Here is an 11,970-nt window from a genome sequence, read left to right as displayed (position 1 = left end):
TTTTCTGTCAGTCTTTCAGCAGACAGTAACTAAAACGACAATACGCAAAGCTAAAGCCGGGACATGGATGGAGCAATGGACAGCCCTCGCAGACACAGCCCGCCACGCCGCTGCTTTTCCAGTCACCGACGTCTGTGTCTAAAAGCGCCCGCCTCACGAGGGCGCGCTGCTGGGCTCCGGGAGCTCCCGCGCCCGGCGGGAGGGCTGGCACGGGGCTGAGGCGCCCGGCAGGCGGCTCTCAGAGCACCACGTCTGTGCCCACGCTCTCCCGGCCACATTTTCGCATTTTGTGACAGGAATGTGCCTGCCAGGCAGCTTCCTGAAGCAGAACGGGAACCTGGAAGGTACGTCCCGCTCTTTGCCTTTTCACGGGCGTTAATACATAGTCACTTGCACGTAGAGTTCAGAAGACAGACAATCGTATTAGCGGCTTTTTACTACTGGGGGAGGGACGGGCGGGCGGACCGCCGCGCACTTGCCCTCCCGCGCCTCCCCGAACCGACCCGGCCCAGCCCCCTACCTGAGGCCGCCTCATCGGGCAGCAGGTGCCGAGCGTCGCTGGCGGAGCAGGCAGCGGGGAACAGCAGACCGGCCGTGCGGCTCGCCATCGCCTTACGGCTTCCCGCCACTCGCACCGCCTCAGGCGGCAGGCGGGGCACCCGCGAGGCTTGCCGGGAGCGGGCCGGAAGCCGCGGTCGCCTCGGTAACAGCGGAGCGATTTCCGACAGGGGCGGCGGCTGGTGCGGAGGTGTGAGGCGGTGCGAGGCGCTGCGGCAGCCGCTGTACATGGTGCCGAGCAAGTGCCGGCCCGGCAGGGGCCCTCGGGCCGCGCCTGGCCCGGTAGGTGCTGCCGTGCGGGGATGGCGGGTGGCGGCCGCCTCTCCTCAGCCGTCGGTGTGCGGGATGGGGAGAGAGGATCGTTCCGCTCCTGTGCCGCTCCCGAGCCGAGGCGAGGCGCTCCGCAGAGTCCCGCCGCGCCTCGCCAGGGAGGGCCCTGCCCGGCCCGGGGCGGGGCGGCGGCGGCTCTGAGGGCGCTGTGAGGCTGTGCGCGGCCGGCCGCGGTGGGCTGAGGCGCGGCGAGCGGTGCTGGTGCCGCGCGGCCGGCGGGGGCTCAGGGCCGCCGCTGGGCCCCGCCGTCCGAGGGGGCGGCCGCGGGGAGGGTGAGGGTCTGTGCCGTGGGGAGGCTGACCTTGTCCGTGTGCCCCTCGTGTGCTGGGCAGTGGGTGCGTAACCCGTCCGGGTGAATGTTTCTGTTAAACGCTTCGGTTATTTGGCGGGGACGTGCTGCGTTTTCTCGTAGAAATCCAATAAAAAGACGTTTTCCCTTTAAAAGTAAATAAATTCTCATATTCAAATGTAAATTTTCTCATAGTGAGGATGTTATCCTCATGAAAGTCGCACTTTCAGTGTATTTTTAAAACTACAAACTGTGGGTTTTTTTTAACCTAAAATTTATTCAGTGTTACTCAGTGCTGTGACGCATTCTTTGTAATAGTTTTGCAAAATAGTTCCTTTCTTGGCAGATTTTGCAGTTGAAAATATCTTTATTGTTTTTTTTAAAAAAAAGAACTTGCATTCAACTCTTTGTATCGATATCCATTTTTGAAAAATGTAATACTACATTTCTTTTCCTTCCAACTTGCAGGTTAATAATTGTGGTCTTCAGCTGGTTATCCAGACCTCATCGATAACAGATAAAAGCAAATCGGTAATTATTACCTTTAATAGTTATATTAATTAATGCATTTGTAGGGTACATCCAAATTTGTATGCTTTCAGATAGGAATTGTCTTTTCAATAATAAAAATATTGTCTTTTAATATAATTAATAATATAAGATAATGTAATATCTCATGTGTCTGATAGTCTTTTGGTGATTTATTTCATCCTATTGAAGATACATAAAATGAAAACATGGGAATGTACTGTAGCCTGCCATAAACTTTATATATATATGATATCCTATGTTTTTATCTGTACCTCTCTCCCTCCTGTAATTGCAGTACTTGTTATAGGGTGGGGTTTTTTTTTTATTTAGTCAACTGCAGATGAATGTGATGGTAACTTCCATATTTTAGTTTTAGTTTCCAACACTGAAACTTTTCAGTCATAGTATCTTAATAGAATGAATATTCTTTTTATTGGAGTAATTATGTAATTTTTTTAAAGCATTTTCAGAGTTTCCTGAGAGCTGTAGTTGTTCTAAGGTTGTGTGTGTTTGTGTAAAGACATCATTTGCATTTGAAAACTTTAACGTTTGTCTTAAATATTGTGTTACAGTTTGAATTCAGGATAAATAAAGAACAGTCATCTTTCCACAGTAGACTTCTGCAGCATGATCTGGAAAAAAACTATTCAGGAAGGCAAGGTGATCTTCAATAGCGTTTGGTTTGTTTGTGTTTTGTATCTCTTTTTAACAACTGAACAGTAAAGAAAGACTATATTATGATTAGAATATGTAACTGGCTACAGTAATTCCATATCAGTACTGCTCCATCATGTCCTGAACCCACTATCCTTCTACTGCCTAGTACAGATGACTTTTTTCATTGCTTTTTGCCCCTCGTTCTGTCCGTGGAAGAGCGTTGTTTCTTCTACCTACAAAGCCACAATCTAACAAGTGCCTTACTATCCATTTCCTCAGAAGCCACACAATTCTTTACTGTAACATTTTGTTGGATGTTTAACATTTTAACTTATTTAGACAAAATTAGTTTCTAATTCAGAACCCTGACAGGAAGAGAGAGTTTGCCAGTTGTGCTTGTGTGCTTTTGGCTTTGAAAAGCAAGATATTTGGTGATATCACTGCTAACTGTGATGAAGCCTGGAACAGCCTTGAAACCCAGCACTTCTTGCCACCCTGCTGCTGCTTGGCTGTCATATGACAACAGTGATTGGTTGGATAGGTTAGGATATTGGTTAGGATAGCAGATCAGTTTAATTATTACGGCAATTCTTTATGCATTCTGGTAGAAAATAAAGACCAACAGTTGTTCAGAATGGGTTGATTTTTAGGGATAGTATGTAAATTATTATGGAGTAAACTGAAGTCTGCCATTTGGTTTTGTTCCGCACACAGGAGACCAAAGAATATTAAGTCCTTTGGTGCGTAATAAGCAGATATATCTTCCAGTACCATCCAGTCTGACAGACCTTTCTGGTTTGGAGTGGAAGCAGAATACAGGTTCTTTACCAGGATTTGGCGAGTCTTCTGTTCACACGCCTACAAAATCCAGATCCCGACCAAGCAGCCACAGTATTAGTTTACATGCTTCAGGTAATTGTGAAAACTTCTCTTGTTAGTCTCTTTTTTTTTTTTTTTTTAAAAAAAAAAAAACAAAAAAAAACAGATGTCTTATTGAAGAGTTATGACCTGTAAGATGTGCTGCTTCTGGCTATCAGAATGTATGACTGAATAGCAAATTTTGCTTACTATTCCCTTGGGCTATTAAGAGAGGTTAATAGATCATTGTCAGGAAAGCACTAGAAATATTTTCCAAAATATAATAGAGACATTTAAATATACGCTTTTTATAAACCTGTTTTTATCAAAAGGGCAGTAACAGGGATCTTTCACACGTACCTTTAGGAAGATGACATTGGGAGAAAAAAGTCACTGTACTGCCATCAGGTCATGTTTCAGACTTATTTTTAAAAATGTCTCTGGTCTTATCTTTACTGGCCTAAAAACCTGAGAGGCAGCTAGTTCAAGTCTTTTGCAACAATGTTAATTGATTATTTTTGGTCACAATGATCATTTTTTTTCTTTGCGTTTTTGTTTCACTTTGAAGGATACATAGAGAATGTTGGTTGTTACACTGATTTGTTAGAGCAGGTAGTGACAGAATGTTAGGGAGTAGCACTGAAAAGATTCTAAATCTTTTACTTGTGTAGGTATCTCTTCTAATGGCATATTTCAGACAACAATGAGCTCGCTTCATAAAGTAGTAAAGCATTTATCTATCTTTATTGAAGAATTAATGTTTTTCCTGTTACCGTAGTTGATTTATTTGAAGGAAGAGGAAAAAAGCAGCAAACACGTGGAAGTTGAACCTATGTCCTTGTGGTAGTATGCATGCATGATCATAGAATCATAGAATGGTTAGGGCTGGAAGGGACCTTCAAAGGTCATCTAGTCCAACCCCCCTGCAAGGATGATGATCTATTTTTGACCAATATTTTTCAGTGGATCACTTTCCAACTAAGCCAAAGCTCGCAGAACAAGTTGATTTATTTTGCGGATGTTTTTAGTCATTCTCCTTTTTCCCCCTTATGTTAACAAAAGGGGTGAAGATGGGTAGGTTCGTAAATATGTTTTAAAGGGCTGCCTGTTTCTTGATAATGGAGTGAAATATAATACCAATGATTACTAGGTGTAGCATGCAGTTATCTTTAAAAGGCTTTGTGTTCGTTTGTGGATCAGTGGTACTGTTTCAATGTTTTGATGCTTTAGTTTCAGGTTCTGTCTACATCTACTCGATCTGTGTCTTTAAATTTGTCTTGAATTAGTAATATCTTCTTTAAGTTCAGCTACTGAAATTGTGAAACAATTATACAACCTTACCTTAAAACATCATTGGGTAATTCTAATCAAAACAAAGGCATCTAAAAAATATCTGCTTACAGCAAATATTTGATAAAAATCTATTGGAAATGAAACAAATGGACGTACTTTGGAAAGAGGATGTGGAGGGAAATAGCCGTAAACAAAAAATGGTAGGAAAGAAAACTGGTAACTCAAAGTACTGAATAGAGGCAAAAAGCACTTTGATGTACTGTGTAACTCTTAATAAGAAAGAAATTTCTGCTTTTATTATCTGTAGTTAATGAAATTATTTTACGAAGAAGTAGTTCATATATTCTCTGTATGCTTTTCTGATAGATAACACAAATTTTGGGAGCAGTTCATCAATAACATTTCCTGTATTACAACGTACTGCTGAAGAGAAAATACTGAACTCTGATAGACTTACCCTGGAAAGGTGAGAAGATTATGGAGCGCACACACACTGTAGCTTGTGACTCTTGTGTCTGGTGGTCCAAAGTGATGAGTAACCCGGTAATACCTGTGGTCAATGGTATGAGCGCTGGGTTTGGTTTCATTTGTGTGTGTGTTTTTGAGAACTATGTCTCATAAAGAAATTCTCTATGAGTGTCCCTGTGATGAATATATCCATACAGCAGTCATCTAGGGCAGTTAGAGCTTTTCATTGTAATCTAAGGACGTACCTTAAGAGTCAAAAGCAAGGTCATGCAAGTCATCTGTAGAGTCAGAGGCTATGCCTCCATTAGTTCTAATCTGATGCATGAACTGTAGAGTGTGGTTTTGTTTTTTTTTTCTTTTTCTCAGCCAGACCACAAATAAAAAGTTTTATCTGAAAGACATGTAATTGTAGATTAGTTGGGGGGTAGTGGTGTGTGGTGTTGTTTTGGTGGGTTTTTTTTCTGTCAGGGGCAATGTTCATGTAGCCCAGAAAGTCTTGTCAGGTCAGTAGGGCTCCTTCTGGAATAATCCTAAAATTAGAATAACCGTTTTCAGCATGATTTCCTATATCTTTTACTTTTCACATTAACGCTTATTATTTCATGTATTTATATTTTAAATGTAAAGTTCTATAAACCAAAGAAAAATTCCATAGACATAGAACACTTCGAATCCTGTTCTAAACAGGCTGCTTGTGTGGTATCTGATGAAAAAAGAGGCATGCTGTACCTAAAATTTTATACTGAATATTTTAATACTGAAATTTTAATGTGGTCACAACACAAAATTTCCGTGTAGTTTTCATGTAACAAGCAAATTTCCGATAAAGAGGATGGGCTGTCAGAGAACTTTGGAAGCACTTCTGCTGTATTTTCAAGAGATTTTTTTTTTTATAGTAAGGCGTTACTGCTTTATTTACAGAATTTCATTAGCAAACCTAGTTACCATAATATTACCTTAGGTTAATATACTTTCCTAGGTTCGGTCAGAGAGGGTGAGTAGAAGGTGGATTACCAATTTGTTACTTACTTGTGCTTTTTTGGTTTGTTTTCTTTTTTCCTTCCAGGCAAAAACTGACAGTATGTCCAATTATCGATGGGGAAGATCATCTTCGCCTTTTGAATTTCCAACATAACTTTATAACCCGAATCCAAAATATTTCTAATCTGCAACATCTGGTTTTCTTAGATTTATACGATAATCAGATAGAGGAAATAAGTGGTCTTTCAACTCTGAGATCCCTAAGAGTCCTTTTGTTGGGAAAGAACAGGTAAAAATAATAAAACTAACTTAGAGCACCCTACTTCTTTGTGGTGTAACAACTGTGATCTGTTATTGTATCTGTTATGTAAAGAATTTTCAGATTGTCATGTTGGCTGAGACCAGTGAGCTGATCCCTAACCCTAAGTGTTAGGTATCCCACTGAGGAAGCACACAGTTTTTGCTCCTAATGTTCTTCAGACATTTCCTTTCTTATGTAAATTTTAGCAATGGTTCTGAAGTATTTTACGTGTTTCCATCTGATCTTTTGTTCTGATTGACTAATAAATACTTATTCTTAAACTTTTGTGACAGGTGGAGCCTCTTTCCACATCACATAAAGTACTCATTGATTCTTTATAACCTATGAAAAGTGTTTCTGCTTGATGTATTTAGCTGGGAAAAAAGTCAGACAGATGAATCATGGATTTTGTTGCTTACTTATTGATTCTATTCTGTTGGGAGATACAACTAGTTGTGTTTCTAAAAATACAGTTCACATCCTGTAGCCTTCAATTCCAATAATTTAACAGAAGTATCTGTGGAATTGCTTACGCATCTAAGGGTTGTGCTCTGATTTTGTTCGGTTTCCTTATTTTCTTTATATTTAGTAAAGGAAGAACTGGTAAACAAACTTCAGTTATGTGCAGATTACAAGGAATTTATCTCCTAATTCAGCCTGTATTCAAAATTGACAACTTTCCCTAGTGCAGTATGTTACTAGAGCTTATAGCTTTTATATTAAAAATCTCACTTGTATAAATTAATTTTGTTTATAGCAAAACATTAGAGCATGGGAACAATAGTTTTAAGGCACTTGAAGGAATTATTTTCCAAATCGTAACTACATTGAATACTGTATAGATTGTTTATGTGGAAGTGTAGTCTGGAAGTAGTTAGAACGAGACGTACTCGTTTATGAGTACAAGTCAGACACAGTTCCTAGCAACTTGTTTTTAGCTTCATCTATATATGATCTTTGATCATTCTTGAAGCAAATGCATCATACACATGATGTTTAATATCAGCCAGTAGATGATGATACTGAATATATAATAACCTGTGTTTAGAATGTGAGAAAATAGGACAGGAAAGAAAAGTTTTAAGACAGTGAGGTTGTACAGGGAGAGGAGAAGTGCTGCCAAATCTGGAGATCTATAATGTTGTCTAGAAAGGGCCTGTGGCTTACAGGGTGTTTTTTTTTATTCTCTGTTCTTCCAACAAAATCTCAAAAGCCTGTGTCACTGTAGTCTTTCTTCAAGCTGGTTTGGAGTTAGCTGTTTGTCAATAATAATGGGGTTTTATTATTTACATATCTAGACAGGTTGGTTGTTGACTGTTTTCTAGTAGTGCAAAAATTCCTTCCCTTTTTGTCTTCCTAGAAGAGATGTGTACATGCTGCTGCTGCTATTGCATTATTGTCAGTCAGAAGAGAAGGTGATAGTCTAAGGCATACTCGTTCAATCACTTCTTTTTATGTGATTCAGAATTTTGTTATTATTCTGTTACACTTGGCAGGCAGGAACACATGGCTAAGTTTTGTTGTAGTTGGAAAATGAAAGATACTTTTTATCTAATATGAAAAATAATTTATCATAATTGAAATCTTTTCAGAATAAAGAAGATCTCAAATTTGGAGAACCTAATAAATCTTGATGTTTTAGATCTTCATGGAAATCAGGTACGGTACAACAACTTGATTATTTAAGTTTCTTGTGTAGACATCATGTGTTTTTCGTTTCTTTTACCAAACTGTTGCTTTTTGAAAGTGAACTGGTAGCAAATTTTGCAACTCTTGAGGTCACAGGAATCAATAAATTAATGAAGGTGGTGTGGTGTTGGTTTGAATCTTGGTATGAAGTCTCTTGTAATTTCAGCATTGTACTTTTGAAAAGTTACAGTGATTAAAACGCTGAGTCAACTGACTGTAATAGCACTTGCTTCTACAGAGTAATAATCTAGTGTAAGTAGTTGTGTAGTTTGTAGTAGACTTAGAAGTCATATAAGAATTTAAGGTCCTATTGATTGTTGTGTTGTTTCTACTATTGGTGATCTTACAAAATGAGATCCCTTACGTATCTGTAGAAGACTTAAATTTGTACAGGAGAAAGCAGAATGGGTCCTAGCTCTGGAGTGGTTCGTGCTTCTGAATGGACTAAAGTCTCTTAATGTCTATTCAGTGTCCTCAGTTTTAGACTGAGCAGTCAATTCTGTTTCAAACAGTGCATAAAGTTCTAGCTGTAGTACACGTAAGAGGAAGGTTCGTGTTTAATGGGAATGTCAGAAGCAGCATGAAGTATTAAGAGCAAGTCAGATATAGTATTCTTTTGTAAAATAAATTTTAAATGTGTATGATACAGAATGTTCTGTAATTGAGCTGTTTAAAGCAACATATGGTTATTGTGACTATATAAGACCAATGTGTGAATTTTCTGGATTCCTGTTCTGACAGTTTTGACGTCTTACTGATTTCCATGTGTGTGTTCTTTATTACACAAATTGCTTGACAGTGGGGAATGGAAATGCTTTTTTTTTAAGAAAAAAAAAAAGAAAAAGACAAGCTAGCACTGTAATGAGTTATTGTATGTGACACAATAAGTTTGTGGCTTCTTAGAATAACATTAGTCTAATAGTATGCATGTTCTACAGTGGTAGAGGCAGTCTAGGAGCAGATAATGACGTTGCCCTTGGAGTCTTACAGTAACTATGTTTGGAAATGGCTAAATGTTTGTGTAGTTATAATCCTTCTCTTATCGCTGTTGTAAGTTTGGGGTTTTTTAAGTTTTTGATAAAAATACTTGCGGACAAGGCATGTGCTATGTACGTGTGCTGACTGGCACAGCTATAAGCGGAGGAATCGTGAACGGGAATGAAACATGGGTCATGCACAACTCTTAACGAATGATCATGGAGTAGATCTGATTCTTTTTTTTTTTTTTTTCTTCCAAGTATCTGTACAACTCCCTTAACATTAATTAGAACTTTATTAGGAGTTTTGGGCATAGTGCCCAACTAACTGCTGATGGATTAGCTTCGTAATAATAGACCTACTTTGGTCCAGAAAATGTAGCAAATTATCCTGCATCAGGAGTTAAATCTCTGGAGCATAAGAAGTGCTTTTGTTTTTCAGAAAGTTTTAATCATGACTACACACGTGAAAGGCAAAAATGCTAGGAAATTGAATGAATTGTTTACTGCTTTTTTTTGGGTAGTTTTAGTGTATTTTTCACAGAAAGACCAAATAAAGACTATCAACTTCTTTTCTGCTAATAAATTAGTTTTCTGTTCCTTTCCAGTTTAAAGATGTTCAATTTTTCATGTTAACATTCTTTTTTCCTGTCTTTGAGGAATTCGATTTAAACCACTAATCTGCCATACATATTACTAGTTATTTTTGAAGGCAGAAGGGAAGAAATGAAGAAGGGAAGAAATGCTGGGTTTGAGATACTAGCTTAGTATACTACTGTCTTGTTATGAAATCTGGGTTTGGTTTTTTGTTTACTTTTTAGATGATGAATAATGGGGCTTTGTCTTTTCACTTTCAGATTTGTGGGATCTTTATTTAGGGCAGCCTTCTAGTCTGTCTTAAACAATACTTTTTTCCACCTCATAAATTTCTCAAAACCAGACTTCAACCACAGAATTGGTTTTGAGAACTTCAAAATACGTGTTCCAATATTCCATAACATAGCAATTTAAACAACAGATCAGTAGAATTAAAAATGAAGTCTTGGTATGTAGTTCAAAATAGTGGATTCTGATCATTGTTCTGTTTATATAATGTCCTGTCTCTAACATACATATGACTTTTTTTTCTTTAATTCAGTACAGATCAATTGGAATAAAAAATGCAGAAACAGAATATCCTGCTTGTCAGTCATAATGGAAAAAAAAAAGTATAAAATAGGATTTACTTAATCTTAATAGGCTCTTGATACATTTGTTTTCTTAGACTGCTTGTGGTGTTATCCTGCACCCCATTCTTACAGCGAAGTCAAATATTCTACAAAAAAAATCTAGTCAGATTTAAGATTTGGGGGCAGTGATGCACAGCAATTTTCCTTTATTAGGATGGTTCTTACTTCAGGTGAAAGGTGTAATGACACTTTTGTTGTGTACATCACTTAGGTTGTCTTTTCTTATAGCTATGGAAAAATGTAATTCACTTGTGGTGTACAACTGTGTCATTGTCTGCCAGTGTAGGATGAATATGTGAATATGAGATTTCCTCTTGACATCATTTTCCGTTTCTCACTTCCAGTAACTGTAAAACACACTGTATAGGTTACTTAATGTTACCATCTTTTCAGTCATACTCTATTTCTTATACTTACAGAATATTCTGTGGTACTTTTGTTTTCATTTTATATTCAAAGTTGTGTTTATTACAGATGTGAGAAATTATTTAATGCTGTGTACATGGGAAGTACATATTCTTCATAGAATCGTAGAATGGATTGGGTTGGAAGGAACCTTAAAGATCATCTAGTTCCAACCCCCCTTCCCCTAGATCAGGTTGCTCAAAGCCCTATCCAACCTGGCCCTCAAAGCTGCCAGGGATGGGGCATCCATAACTCCTCCAGGCAACCTGTTCCAGTGCCTCACCACCCTCATAGGGAAGAATTTCTTCCGTCGGATCAAAATCTCTCCTCTTTCAGTTTAAAGCCACTACCCCTTGTCCTATCACTACATGGCCTTGCAAAAATTGGCCTTGCAATCCTTGATCCAGCACAAAACTTTAAGGCTATTTTCTAGAAAAAGACAGCTGTCTTTGTGGTATCTTGTTTATCTTGTTGCCAGGAGTATTTTCAGGATTTTCTTAATGTGATATTCTTGGACCATAATAGAAAATTCCTGCTCTTAAAGGCACTGCTCAACTTGTGCACTTGGTTTTGCATTTATTTTTTGATTGTATTATGTTGAAAAGATGGTTTTGTGGTTTTGAAGAAAATGTTTGTAGCTTTATTACAAAACCTGTTGTTGTTAAGTTAGTAATTAGTTAGTTAGGTTTCGATACCAAACTCTCCAGGAGGAAATAATAGATTCTTTCAAAAAAGCTATCGATAAGCTGGAACTTGGATGTAAGTTTTGCCTGAATGGTGTCTGCTCAGGGAGCAAATTGTTGCATAGGCTGTAATTGGCCTAAAACAGGGTTGACATGTAAATGGAAAAAATTTTTTACCGTGAGAGTTGTAGAACACTGGAACAGGTTGCCCAGAGAGGTGGTGGATGCTCCATCCCTGGAGACGTTCAAGGCCCGGTTGGATGAGGCCCTGAGCAACCTGATCTAGTTGGAGATATCCCTGTTCCTTGCAGGGGGGTTGGACTAGATGGCCTTTGAAGGTCCCTTCCAGCCCTAACGATTCTATGATTCTATGAAATGAGTATATGTCAGATGCTATGAAACAAGGCAGCCTCACCTCAATCCCTAGGGACGTGATGAAACAAATAGTCCGGGAAACTATTTCCAAACATACTACAGCAAGAAGGCAACCAGGAGTAGTCACCGTGAATTTATGTAGGAAATGACGTTTTACAACAAAGTGACGAGCACAGTAGATGAGTGCAGTGCAGTGGATGTATTTTATCTTGAATTTAGGAAGGGATTTGACACTGTCTCTCGCTACATCTTTATAGACAAGCTTAAATTAAATTAGATTTGAACTAGGTAGGTGGATAGTGAGGTGAAATGAAAACTGGCTGGACTGCTAGACTCAAAGGGTTGT

General features: G+C 38.9%; 1 protein-coding gene across 2 annotated transcripts in view; it reads left to right on the top strand.

The window, feature by feature from the left end:
• Positions 1 to 786: 786 nt before the first annotated feature.
• Positions 787 to 11,970, top strand: part of LRRC49 (leucine rich repeat containing 49) — a 49,634-nt gene continuing 38,450 nt past the window's right edge. Inside the window, exons 1-7 of one of the 2 annotated variants that reach the window (XM_086620203.1) lie at positions 787 to 840; positions 1,646 to 1,708; positions 2,281 to 2,368; positions 3,080 to 3,277; positions 4,883 to 4,982; positions 6,051 to 6,254; positions 7,859 to 7,925. In XM_086620203.1, the coding sequence (XP_086476329.1) occupies positions 787 to 840; positions 1,646 to 1,708; positions 2,281 to 2,368; positions 3,080 to 3,277; positions 4,883 to 4,982; positions 6,051 to 6,254; positions 7,859 to 7,925 (774 nt within the window). The remainder of the gene's footprint in view (positions 841 to 1,645; positions 1,709 to 2,280; positions 2,369 to 3,079; positions 3,278 to 4,882; positions 4,983 to 6,050; positions 6,255 to 7,858; positions 7,926 to 11,970) is intronic. The other variant, XM_086620204.1, reaches the window with a different exon arrangement.

Source organism: Tauraco erythrolophus, chromosome 14 (assembly GCF_009769465.1).
Source record: "Tauraco erythrolophus isolate bTauEry1 chromosome 14, bTauEry1.pri, whole genome shotgun sequence".
Taxonomy (NCBI): domain Eukaryota; kingdom Metazoa; phylum Chordata; class Aves; order Musophagiformes; family Musophagidae; genus Tauraco; species Tauraco erythrolophus.
Note: the sequence above shows the minus strand (reverse complement) of the source record. Positions and strands in the feature narration are given on the sequence as shown.